Below are 14169 nucleotides of genomic sequence, written 5' to 3'. Positions count from 1 at the left end.
GCATGAGATCCGTGAAAAAAAAAATTCACCAATCTCATGATTAGTGTTGCTTACTAGCCACGGCTTTGTTTACTTACGGGTACCCGGGAGTGACGTCATCACATTGCGCCCGGGCCTTCGGCGATCATAGAGGTGACTGGTGACCCTATGCTTCCTGCCTGCGCCAGACGATTCTTTCTCTGGGCCCCCGATGGCACGGGAGAGCCCGAAGAAGCACCGGATGGTGGCAGGAGGGGATGTCCCCTCCCGCCGCCTATAAGAATGATCAAGCGGCAGAACCGCCGATATGATCGTTCTTATGTTGCACAGAATCGCCGGCACTAACGAATGATATCTGAATGATGCCTCTAGCTGCAGGGATCATTCAGATATCTCCCCACAAAGCCCAGGACGTCATATGACGTCCACCCAGGATAGGAGATCCCATCTGTGGATGTCAAATGACTATGGGCGGGTATTGAAGTGGTTAATAAAGACATAATTGTATATGTGCTCTCCCTTTGTCTTTTAAATTGGACATTCTGCTGGACAGGAGGTCACAGTTTAGAAGATCTACTTACTGGTTCAGGACATTAATCCAGGATTTCCCACATAGTGCATCAGACCTTCTTTTTAATTAAAGAGGTCACGTTCATGTGGTGAGCAGATTTCATATTTGAGCACTTTGGGTGTATTGGAATTGCAAGTGGTGAAGGATTTCTTTTATGGTCTATCCATCAAGATTATCACCAAAGATTTGTGGACTCACCATTACTACGATTACTGTTCAATTTATTGTTGCACATGTTCACCTTATTCCAAAAGCAGCATTTATATATATATTTTTTATATATATTTTAAAGGTCACACCTAGAGCCACCTACCATCTTTATTCATATTTTCTCCACTTGAAGACTGTTGTCACTGTGTTCCATGGTATATCTAATGCCTTGGAAATTCTATTGCACCCTTCTGCTGACTGATACCTTTTAGCAATGAGATCCCTCTTATGCTCTGGAAGCTCTCTGCAAAACAAATGGCTTTTGCTTTAGGATGCGACTAAGAAAATGTCAGGAAAGACCTACTAGGTCTTTATTTGGAGCTAATCAGAGGCACTTTAAAATGATGGCAGGTGTGTACTGACTCCTATTTAACATGGGTTTGAATTTGATTGCTTAATTCTGACACTTATGCAACCACATTTTAGATTTACTCCCCTCCTCCTAAAAGATTTCAGTTTGTTTTTGAATTGAGTTGTACTGTTTATAGGTCACATTAAAAGGTGGAAAAAAGTTTGGAAATTATTTATCTTTGTCTCGTTTTTTTACGTCACAGAAACCTGACATTTTAACAGGGGTGTGTAGGACTTTTATATCCACTGTATGCATTTGATAAACTGAAGAAAATATTTGTAAAGGGCACTAATCCAAGGCACTTAGCCTTTCAATGATCTGACATTCATAAATGGAAATGTGTTTCCTTGCTGCACTTTGCACATCAACACCCCTATTTATGCTGTCTGATAATATAAGCAGAATTGTGTGTGTGCATATCCTAATGCGTATATGGTATGACAAATGCAGAAATGCAGGCCTCTCACAAATATATACATAACCAACAATATAGACCAGGCCTCGTATCATAAGGAAATTGTTATTTTAGCATTGTACTTTTTATTTTTAGGGGGGGGGGGGGCGAAAGTTTTTAAGAAATCTGTCTGACATATGGGCAAGGTGTGAAAAGAACACTCTCAGAATATTTAATATTTTTTCAATACCTTTGAAATTGTGGTTTTACTTACAGCACAGGACTCTTACTCTTTCTTATTACCAGTTGCAGAGAAGGACAGATGTCACCCTACACCCATAATAAAAAGTGGAGCACAGCTCCCTGTTAGCTAGGATTACAACGGTGACCTGGTATGTGATAGATATATAAAAATGTCATAGGACTGAGCTGTGATTTATAGAGCAAAAAGGTTTTAAATACTTATAAAAATACTTTATTTTACATATTTTAGAACAGAAAAAATGTACAATAGCTTGTAAAAAAAAATTGTTAAGTACTAGGAAGTATTTGAATATTTCAGAAGATTTGAGGTTTCCTCCAGCCTAAAAAGTAAATATAAAAATCAAGTTAGGTTGTGCATATACTGTACAACAGTGTCAAATTATTTCAATTAATTTCTCATAATAAATACATTTTCTCATGCAGGATATATTCCAGGTGGCAGTCATAACGCCAATGAATATGTTGGGGTGGAAGAAGGAAAGGGGGGGGGGTGCTAGGTCAGCTGTCAAAGTAATTATGTAGTATCACATGACAGAACATCTTTCTCAACCCCAAAAGCTTACAAGCGTTTTCTTCTTTATACGAAAAGTGGACACTTCTGATTCTCTTCCTGTCTCTTGGCTGGGACCCAAGAATTAGGAAGGGCAAAAAATGTTGCTAGGCTGCAGACGGCCACAGAGCATTTCATTCATATTTAAAGTAGATTGCTATCCCCTTGCCTGATGCAACAGAACATAGAATACTGGAGAAGTTATAGGCTCCAGCAACTCAAAGCAGCAAACTATTGAATAAAATCACTGCTTTTATTTAAGAGTTTAAAGTCATTATAGGCAATTCACTCAGCTTATGTGCTTCACTCAGGCATGGTCTTAGTCACTACACAATCATTAGTCCTAAGCAGAGTGAATTGCCTAGGTGATATAAAAACAAACTTAACTTATGAAATGGATTTTTGTGGTGCTCATGTTTACACACTTAATGTTCTTTCAAAGGAGTTTCAATGAATACTACATGGATACCAAAATCTAATGTACAGGCATAAACATGCCAATTCAACAGAATTTAAAAAAAAAACATAAGTCCTCCAGCGCTTGACACAATATAGGTCAATCAGTGGTGGAGGGTAATCCGAGAAAAAGGCATCCAAAAAGAACCAGTGCAGCTGTTAAAAAACATGTAGGAAATGTGACATAAGAAGAGAAACCTGGAGAACAGCTCTCGATGGATAAGATGGTGTAGTAGATAATCAAGTCTGAAGCGCCTTGAGAATCAAGAGTAAAGTTTATTGTAAAAACAAATGAAAGTAAAGGATAATTAAAAGCATGCAACAATACCACACTGGATCCTCATGGGCATTGAGGGGTTAACACCAAGCAGGCAATAAGGTGATGGGGCATGGGGGTGCCTGAACCATGCAAGATGGATGGAGACCTGGTGCAGAAGGTAGGGAAGGATCCTGGGAACTCGGGACCAGACCGCTCCGACGGGTGGTGTAGATGTCACTGCCATCCACAATGGAATCGTGTGCAGAAAAAGCAGGCTGAAAGGCCTGGGCTATAGGCTGGACATGGCTACATGAATTCACCGGCATCTGTGATGAGGAAGCGGCCGGTTTTAAAAGCCAAGCTGACAGGTCTGCGTGCCTGGATGACGTGTGGTGCCGGTAGGGGGTGTGGAGTAAAAAATGGGATGCCTGTAGATCTGGTGGAACGCACGCTCTCTGTTGCCGTGATGACGCATTTCACGAGCATACCAAAGGCCTGCAGCCCGGGCCTTTCAGCCTGGTTTTCCTGCATACCATTCCACTGTGGATGGCAGTGACAACTACACCACCTACCGTTGCGTTCCGGTCCAGTCCCGAGCCCCCAGGATCCTTCCCTTTTTTCTACACCAGGTTTCCATCCATCTTGCATGGTTCAGGCGCCCCCCATGCCCCATCACCTGGTTGGTGTTAAAGCTTCAACGTCCACGAGGATCCATTGTGGTATTATTACATGCTTTTAATTATCCAATTTACAATAAACTATACTCTTGGTCCATGGCGTGTCAGACTGTCATGAATATCTACTACACCATCTTATCCATCGAGTGCTGTTCTCCAGGTTGCTAGGCTAATACCACAGGCCTCCTAGAAGAGGTTTCATATGGGCACGTCATGGTTAGCGGAGGTAAATCATCTAAACCAAGCATGCAATTGGATTTTTCAAAATCAAATAAAATATTTTCTGCTTTTAATTGTTAAAGTGCCTTTAATAAAAAGTTTAAATAATAAAAAAAAAAAAAAACAAGAATAGACGAAAATCAAACAAAACTGGAGCACACAGAATCTGGTGCAGCTGTGTATGGTAGCCAACAACTTCTAACTTCAGCTTGTTCAATTAAGGCTGAACTCCGGCAATTTTCTTCCCCCCCATGCGGTGGACCTGTGCCCACACTGCATGTGTTAAGCGCTTGTTTTCGTCTAGGAGTTCGGAGAGCTGTGATATAACTCACCTAATCCTTCCAGTGCAAGACCGGTCCTTTTGGTTCCCTCCCCCGAGTATAGGAACTGTATTTACACCTAGACAAAACAAGCAGTTAAGCCTTGCAGTGTGGGCACAATCCCACTGCATGGGGAAAAATGTGCCCAGAGTTGAGCTTTAAGCTTTGACAAAAAAACCTGGAAGCAAATTGGTTTTTATGCAGCGCTGCACAAGATTTTAGTAAATCTTTCCCAATACGTCAGGCTGGTTGGAAATGCGCAACTCGTATTGCTCCTAATGCTTTTAGCATTGCTCCTAATGCTTTAGCTTAGCTGTTCCCCTGGTAAGCTGTATCCATCGATTCTCTTCCCCAGGAAATTTCAAGACAGCTAAATGTGGAAAGCATATTGCACATTTATAAAAGATCCTTCCTTGTTCTCTGTCCTACTAATTTGTAGCTAAACATATTAAGAAAGCAAGCTACTTCTAGCAACTTTTGATCTCCTGTGATTACATGAGCGCATTACAGCTGGGCTCCTGGCAGAAAAGAAACTGAATCAGTGAATACCTCCATTATTCTCACGTCTTGTAGAAAGCAGCATGCATACACAACGTAAATATGGAAATGTATATATTTGTTTTGGCCTGAGATGTCAGTTTTAAAAAAAAAAAAAACAAACACAGAAATAAAAGGCAAACTGAGGCCTCGTACACACGACCAGTTTCCTCGGCAGAATCCATCAAGAAACTTGGTGGGAGAGCTTTTTTGCAGAGGAAACCGGTCGTGTGTACATTTTTCATCGAGGAAACTGTTGAGGAACTCGACAAGCAAAAAAGAGAGCAAGTTCTCTTTTTCCTCGACGGGAGTCTGAATTTGCTCGTCGTATTCCTCGTTGGGCTGGTTTCCGCCAAGAAACTTGAGTGTGTGTATGCCAAGAAACCCGCGCTTGCTCAGAATAAAGTATGAGACGGGAGTAAAAGTAGCATTTGTAATGGAGATAACACATTTTTCAAGCTGCAAGACTGAAAAGTGCAAATCGTCTCTTAACAAACTTTTACTTAACACGCAGACACATGAGATTAGCAAAACCAGCCCCAAGAGTTGTGGCAGTGGAATCGAACTTCCCCTGCTGTTGTATGTCAGCACGGTTGAGAACGAGGAGATTTTGTCTTGACCATGTGTCGGCAAAGCAAGCTTGTCGAGTTCCTCGACAAGCCTAACAAGGAACTCGACGAGGAAAACAATGTGTTTCGCCCGACGAGTTCTTCGGTCGTGTGTACGAGGCCTACGAGGTTATTTATATATATTTATTTGTATCTCTGGGTATATTAAGAAAGCTTTACAAGTGCAGTAATCTAACCACTGCGTTCTACATTTTGCATGTAACTAACCTTTATTGTTCTAAAAAGGCTAGTGTGCAACTTCTGGTAGCAAATGTTATATTATATTATAAAACAGAATTTGATTGGGACATAACACATGTATCATATTTATGAGGGGTCTTCAAAAAGTTTCTGCACTTTTTCTTTTACTTTGAACTCTATTAGCCACTTGACCTCTAGTCGATTTATCCACCTTCATGAACAGACCATTTTTTGCTATACGGCACTGCGTCACTTTACCTGACAATTGCACAGTCAAGCCATGCTAACATTTATATTATTTTTTTTTAACACAAATGGAGCTTCCTTTTGGTGGTATTGATCACCACTGGGTTTATTATTTTTTGTGCCATAAATGAAAAAATATCAATTACATTTTTCTATATATTTTTTTTTACTTTCTGCTGCTTCAAAACCTATCCACTAAAAACATTTAAAAAAAATCGAATTGCATCAAAGTAATATCAATTCGTATTCTGCTATATATTTTTAGTAAACATTTTTTTCCAATAAGTGTATATTGATTGTTTTCGCAAAAGTTATAGCGTCTACAATCGATACAATATATGCTGGAGTTTTTATTTATACTAGTAATGGGGGCAATCAGCAACTTATAGCGGGACTGCGATAGTATGGCATGCAATGATACTAACTGACACTTTGTACACATTGTGGGAACCAGTGACACCAATTTAGTGATCAGTACTAAAAATATACACTGTCACTGTACTAATGACACTGGCTGGGACGGGGTTAAACATCAAGAGCAATCAAAGGGTTTACGATGTGCCTAACCAGTGTTTGTGTGTACTGTGAGGTGCTTTGCAGGTAAACAAAAAAATGGACATATCACCGCTGACAGGACAGAGCTCTGTATTATTTACATTAACAGAACTCTGTCCGGTCTTCCTCCTCGCCGATCAGTGGGTGCTGGCGGGCAAGCACTGGTTGGCACCCACTGATCGGCTTGCACTGTAAACTAATCACAACTCAGCTGGTGTGTGTGTGCGTCCCCTACCCGGAGGTGCCAGATCATGTACTGGATACATGATCTGGCTAAAGAGAGCCACTGTACTCCATGAGGCAGTCGGCAAGCGGTTACATATAAAAAAGTGGGGAAGCTTTTTTGAAGATGTATATTATGTACAGTTTATCTAAAACTACTACTGCAAATAGTGAGAAATTTTTGATTCTATGAACAGGCAACTTACATTTTAGCTAATCGATCTATTCTCTGTTTTGTTGGCTCCTGTTAAGGGATAAAATAAGGTTAGTTGTTTAAAGTATGCATAATAAAAAATGTATGACAAAGACTAAACAGCAGACAGAAGACTTGGGAGTAGGTCAAGGAACATATAAACAAACATGTCTTTATAGTTGAACACTGGCCACAAAAAGTTTAATTTACATTTTTACTTTGATAGCCACAAAGGATATAAAACCAGTTTGTAAGCACCAAATTACTTTGAATACCCAGTTATTACTTTGTAAATGTAGTAGGGACATCATTACTGTGCTGAACATTGCCTAAGCAAAGCTGTAGGATGAATCTAATATGTCCATGTGTTACAGGCTGCCTGCAGAAAACGACAGCACTAATTAGATGCTGGATCACTTTTACACAGGCGGCAAAAGGGGTCTGTTGTGTCTTCCCGGGCTCTCCCAACCCACTTGCTTTTATTTAGCCCTTGGGGGACTATTCCACCAACTGACACCAATGATAGGGCACCATTCCCCCTACTGACACCATCAATGGAGCACTGGTCCTCCCATTAAAACCAATGATGGTGCACTGATGCCAGGGCACTTTCTACTCCCACTAGCCACAATCTGCCCCCCCCCATCCCCCAAAGCCTAAAAGGACTGTTAACTGGCCCCTTGCTTAGAATGTTTGCAGACCCCTGGTCTAAGAGACGAGTACTTAGTAATTTCTGTTTATTCCCAGGATGTAAAGAAGCCATTACTGGCTTGGGAGAGCATCGGATCAAACCGATCTTGGTTTGATCTGATGATTTAAAGGCAGAGGAAAAAAGGAGAATAGACCCCAGATCTCTCAGTGAAAAGTGCCTGTCACCGCCCATGCCATCAAAAGGGATGCTGTTCATCCATTGTGATAGCAATAAAGTTGATATAAAAAATATCCTCACCACCAGTTGATAAAAAAAATAGCCTCACCAACCCGCCCCCCCCCCCAATGGCAAACGCATGCATCGGTCCTGCAAGAATATGTAAACAGCAATCACACCACACGTGCGAGGTATCACTACGAACGTCAGATCGAGAGCACCAATTCTAGCACCAAACCTCCTGTGTAAATCTAAACCTGGTAACCTGTAAAGGCTGTGAAGTGTCGCCTATAGATAAATGTAATGTAGTGTAGTTTGTTGCCGTTCTACAGGTGTGTGCAATTTTACAGCATGACATGTTTGGTACTTATTGACTCACCACAACATCATCTTTTAGATTTTACCAAAAATGTGGGTATTATATTTTGTTTGTGTGCACTAAAATTCATTAAAGCATATTTAAAAAAAATTGATGCACAAATACGTTGTGAATAGGAATGGCAGTATAGGCCTGGTCTTATAGTGGTTAAAAAAAAAACTGCTGCAGATATAAAGAGAAAGCACCTAGAGTGTCTGCATATACCTGTGGCAACTTTAAAAAGTCTGCAGATACGAGCAAACAGTGAGCCAATACAACAGACTCTTCCTCACAATGGCAAATCTTGTACACCCCTTTATAAAACTCTTGCACATACCAACTGCCCAGTGACTTGTAACTCCAAGCTCTGGTATTTGGCCATATGCACAGGCTGTTTTAAGCTGCCGTTCTAGGTGCCGGAACTATATATCTGCAGTAGATTTTTGTTTGAGAGACTCATTAAAACAACTGGCAGGTTAGCTTTAAAGCATAAAAACACTTGTAGTTAAATGATCTTTCTTAATTACTAAGCACTATCTTCCTGAAAGATGCAAGCAAAATGAAATGTATTGGGAGATACAGCTATTGTTTGAACATCAACCATGTACACTTGTACATGGTTGATGTTCATTTAACAGCGGTGTCTCTCAATGCACAAAAAAAGAGAAAAATATGATATTTGTATGCTCCATAAAATCCTTTACATGTCCAGTGAGGGACACAGGAAGTCATTCACTGCTGCCTACAGAATTATAATACACCGCTAACACAAAACTGTAGGCCAGCACGGGATAACCCTCCTACCAGCAATATACATCTGTTTTTTAAGCAAAACAGTACCAAGAGCATCATCATAAAATCACAGGTAAAACCGGTTTTCCTCAATGGGCACCAGGAAAAGGTCCTTTGAGGGACATAGGAAGTCATTCATTTTTGGGACATCCAAAAACAGTCCAACTGAAGGGTTAACAAGGTAAATGATAACAGGCCCAAGAAAACGGAGGACTGCCTGCAGCCCAAAGAGGACCATACTCCCAAAGCTTGTATCAAATGAGGCCACAACATCAACTTGGTAAAAACCTAGGGAACCTGTGCTCAGAAGACCAAGAGGCAGCCATGCAAATATGAGAAAACGTGGCTTCATTGTGACCCTCTGCAGCAAAAGACAACCAAACTACCTAAAGCTCCAGGATATTAAATAATAATTTCTCACCTTTTAACAAAAAAGAAATAAATGCACTTTTTTTGCAGGTGCAAAAATGTGCATTTACTAGTATTATACAGGATTTATATATAGCGCCAACAGTTAATACAGCTCTTTATAACATGAGGGCAGACATTAGCTACAATACAATTCAATACAGGAGAAATTAGAGGGCCCTGCTTGTTGGAGCTTACAATGTACTATTTTTTGTTTTAGGAGACTGGAAAGCATTGCACCAGTGATCAGCAGATCGCAGGTACCATGCAGGTCTCCTACAGACTGTCAGTGTAAGCTGTCTGCCGTTTTACACTGACAGGCAGAATCAATGAATTACCATAGCGCTCAACAGCATCTTGATAGTTCAATAAGAACTACAAGCCGTCAGCTGCAAAGGCTGTCAGTACTTGTAGTTCATCAACAGGAATCAATGACATGCCGTGTGGGCGGAGCCCCACATGGCCATGCTCTCTTTGAATTGTGGCCGTGAGAACTGGGAGAAGATCCCTGGCTCACTGCCAAAGAAGGGAAATTGGGGGGAGAGGCGTCTGATGCTGAACATGTTATAGGTTACACCCGAAATATGGGTGCAACATGTTCAGAAAGGTGAACTTATCTTTTCAGGGGATGATATTTCAACGACCAATTTCCATTTTTCAACAAGGTCCCCAGGACTCCTCTCCAGTCCAACAGGCGGAGGCTGGCATCTGCTGGGATCTTCCAAATGACAAGGGAGAAGGAACTTCCAGAGCCAACAAAACAGGCACAACTTGGTCCTTGGTGCCAAACGAATTGGTGGAGCCAGAGACCGGACTGACTTGTTTTATGACATCAGCCTCTTGTGTTGTGGGGGTCTGGAGTGAAACTAGGCCTTAAAAGAAGCTACCAACAGATACAAGACCCTCATGTAAAAGGTGATAGCTTATTAGTCCAAGAATTGTAAATCTGAGATCAGAGAGTTTGTAGTTCCGCTGGTGGAAGAAACACTCTGGCCTGCGCTGTGTTCAGGAATAGACCTAGATATTCAATCAAGGAGTTGGTTGCCGCTTTGAATTTTGAAGGTACAAAATCTAATCTAAACTGCTGTTATATCTGGAGACTCAGAACCACATTGTCATACAGAGCCTGTGGTGATAGTTTTCTGGAAAGGAGGTGGTCTACACACAATGGTCATGCCATGAGAGTGCAGCAGGGTACTGCTGCACTTTTTGGTGCGAGGAGAAAGCACCCGGGGTATAATACAACAGACCAAAGAGCAACGCCATCAACTGGTAGTGTACAGGACCTAGGTAAAGGTTAGACTGAGGACTGCTGTACTGATTAGCTTCAATCAGAGGGATCAGCTTTAGCAACAATGTACAGCTGAATCTTGTTTAAAGAAAAAAAAATAAAAAGTTAGACTTTTACACAGGATAAGAAAAAAAATTCTCACTGTCGGCCTAGGAAATGCGCAATAAATGGAGGCATACTGGTAGTAGGTGTGCCTACAGTTTTATTATTTGGTTCTGTATAACCTAAAATTGAATGGACTTCACGTGTTCCTGAATGAACAAGAAAAATAATATACGTTTTCCACCATGTTAGAAGATTCTTGTAATTAGCAGCACAGTTTTATGCAATGATCATTACCATACACCGCACATTGGACTGAAAAATTCATAGTATCCGGGACTAATCTACATTGTTGGGGGATCAAGAACATACCTGGTACAGAGGTAAATGAACCATTGACAATACAAATTGCACATTACAGATTAGCCACAAGGTTGTATAGTCTCCTTTAGATTTAAAACCTCATGCTCACATTTCTGTACACTGTTCATTAGTGTCAATAACTGTTATATCAATACAACTCAGAAAACATTTATATATGGTAATGCTTACTTGTTCTTTTGACCTCGGAATGGAATGCACTGATTCATTGCCCAGTTTGACTTACCTTTAAGTCTTCTGTCAAGCAGCTGTAATTGATGTCATTGGTTATGGGAGATGTGTCTGCAGATAGCAGGGAATTGTATCCAGACGACTGATGATTGCTTTCTGGTATAACTACCTTGGTGTGAAAATCTGTGAAGAGATATTCATTTAAAATAACCTTTGTCTGTTTACGGTGTCACCGATCAAACAACTTGATTTACTGTACTCAGAATGTACATCCAATGTTTACATGAAACGCTACCGTTACCGGTCTGTGTGGAGCATTTTAAGCAATTCTTAGTGTTAAATTATAGACACAGAGCAGTAGCAAGTAACCCAGACAACATGAAATCTAAACCTTGCACTTAAGAATGTGCTGCAGATCACTGTGAAGATAAGGAAACCGCTAGCGCTATTAATAGATAAAAAGTAGACCAGTGTTAGTTTAAAACTGTGACATATTATTTTTACATAATAAAACACTTCAAGACATTTTAAACACTTGTTAACAAAACTAATATAACGTTAATAGGTTATTAAAATCATATGGTTGTACAAAAATTGAAAGTTCCTTTCATAAGAGATGCTATTTAACAATCTTGTCACTAGATGGCAGTAGAGCTGCATTCTGCCAGACACCGGAGTAACAAGACGTACTGTAAAATCAATGGGCACACTCATATGATTTTATATACCATTTTTAAAGTACAGCAAACGTCATTGTACAACACAATCTGACTTTGATTTCATGAAGAGGCTCAGAAATCGGAATAATAAATCAGTGTCATGTTCTCGGCTATCCTCCTTTTCTCAGCATACACCGACCATCACATCCAATGAAATACATGTATTTTAGGAGGAGCAAAGCGATTATTCCACAGAATCCTAAACGCCTGCAGTTCTGAAAAGGATCCTGGATCAAAAGCATAAGCAACTGCAAACACAAAACTATAGATTTGTGTGTACCATCCACAGATTATAGAAAGAACCCCTCTAAAATAATTACATTATTGGTTTTAGGTATTTTAAATAAACAATAATCATATGTGAATATGCAATACATTATCCGCAATAATATAAGTTGCATAGTGGTTTTCCTGAGAGACATATCATTTGATATTAATTGCTGGACTAAACATCAAAAATGTGACTTTGTTCATGGGCAAAGCAGATATAGCCTGTGTGTCTTTTTGCCATTTTTACCAGTGCATTTCTGGTGTGTTTTCTGGGTGCCTATTGCCCAGCATGCACCTGTGAAACTTAGACATGCAATAAAAAAAAAAAAAAAAAAAAAAAAACGCACCAAAAACACAATTTAGGTGCGTTTTTTATTCATTTTAGTGGGGACTTGCATTGATTGCAGCATGCTGTACTTTTCAAAATGCATTTCACAGCACATTGGTGTAAAGAGCCCCATAGGTTTTAAAGGGATTGTGTTTTTAGAATGGTAAAAATGCATCAGTTTGAAAGCAGCCTAAAGTACAAGTTTACTATTAGTGCCTTTAATTAAACAATTGCCAAACCCACCCCAGTGCTACCTGCCCAGTAGCCGCGATTACGTCACTCTGGCGAATGCACGCGGGAGTCATCTTCCCGGCAAGGTCCGGCAGCGTCTGCCAGACCTTCACAGCGCATGCGCCGCTGACGTCAGCAGCTGCATGCAAAAGTGAATATCTCCTAAACAATACAGGTTTAGGAGAAATTAATTTTACCTGTAGGTAAAAATAACAAAATACACTTTAAAGTATAACATACAGGTACACAGAAACATGCAATACACACCCATTTACAAGACACTTACCTGGAGAAATGGCATTTGTTATCCTGCTGGATGTACACTCTTCACTAATAGAAGTGAATTCTGCTGTCAAATCTTTCTGAAAACAGAAAACATGTTTAATGAATACAATATTATTAGAATTTAATTCAGCTGCAAAGCCAGGAGGAATTATCTGCAGTATCAGCTTTATGTTTCCAAGAGAAATATTTAAAGTGGAACTCTAATGCCGCGTACACACCATCACTTTATGTGATGAAAAAAAAACGACGTTTTAAATCATGAAATAAAACGACGTTTTTGAAACTTCATTTTCAAAAACGACGTTGCCTACACATCATCGTTTTTTCAAAATGCTCTAGCAAAGCGCGGTTACGTTCAGCATGTGTATAGGCATATAGGCATGTGTATTCTTACATAGGCATTTGGGCTTTGTTTATTTCTTCCAGATCGGTCCAGAAATCAAGGGTTAAACTTTGTCTAATGTGCAAGAGCTTTCTGTAATCAAGTGTCTTCATTTTTGGACTGGAAATAGATTTTTCTGTGTATTTTTTTTCTACATTGAATGTGAATGACAACACTTCCCATTTGTTACACCTTTCCTAGCATGAAATAGTAATGCAATGCTTGATCTATAGTTAAAATATGATTTTTTTTTTTACAGAACACACACACACACACACACACACACACGTTACTTATCCCTCATCACACAACTAACTCTGGAATGTAAGGACTCATCTGCCTATACCTTTTAAATACACATAAACGCATGTACACTAGCTAGCCGTTGTTTTAATGATTCTAGTTCACATCTGTGAAATGTGTTGACTTGCATGCACCACACTAGGAAAGGTGTGATGGCATTCATTAAAAGGTTTACATTTTAAAAACTTAAAAATGACTCAAACCAAAACAGTTTATAAAACCAAGAGGGGGAAGAGATGTCGTGCTCCCAGCCCACCCTGCACCGGTTGCCGCGCACTGCACTCACTGTCTGAGTTGGTGAGTGTGGCTGGTTGACCATCTAAGACATATTAACATATTAAATATAAATTTCATCTTGATATATAGTTTATTCCATCTATTTACAGTATGGCTCAATAAATATAGAAAATTATTTAATACCCTCTAGGAATTCTGCTGCATCTGCTCCTGACGAGTGGACATATCCATAAAACGCGTAGAGCTCCATCTGATGCCACAGTTACATCTTATATGGAATTATACCTACT

The 14169-nt window shown here is 40.0% G+C and overlaps 1 protein-coding gene across 4 annotated transcripts in view; it reads right to left on the bottom strand.

Annotated features, from left to right (window-relative positions):
• Positions 1-1956: 1956 nt before the first annotated feature.
• The window catches only part of CEP44 (centrosomal protein 44), a 55631-nt gene continuing 43418 nt past the window's right edge, over positions 1957-14169 (bottom strand). For all 4 annotated transcript variants that reach the window (XM_040333517.1, XM_040333509.1, XM_040333539.1 and 1 more), the window contains exons 8-11: positions 12959-13034; positions 11180-11307; positions 6827-6864; positions 1957-2090 (exon numbers count right to left, since the gene is read on the bottom strand). In XM_040333517.1, the coding sequence (XP_040189451.1) occupies positions 2045-2090; positions 6827-6864; positions 11180-11307; positions 12959-13034 (288 nt within the window). In that variant the 3' untranslated portion in view covers positions 1957-2044. The remainder of the gene's footprint in view (positions 2091-6826; positions 6865-11179; positions 11308-12958; positions 13035-14169) is intronic.

This window comes from Rana temporaria, chromosome 1 (genome assembly GCF_905171775.1).
Source record: "Rana temporaria chromosome 1, aRanTem1.1, whole genome shotgun sequence".
Classification (NCBI taxonomy): Eukaryota; Metazoa; Chordata; class Amphibia; order Anura; family Ranidae; genus Rana; species Rana temporaria.
Note: the sequence above shows the minus strand (reverse complement) of the source record. Positions and strands in the feature narration are given on the sequence as shown.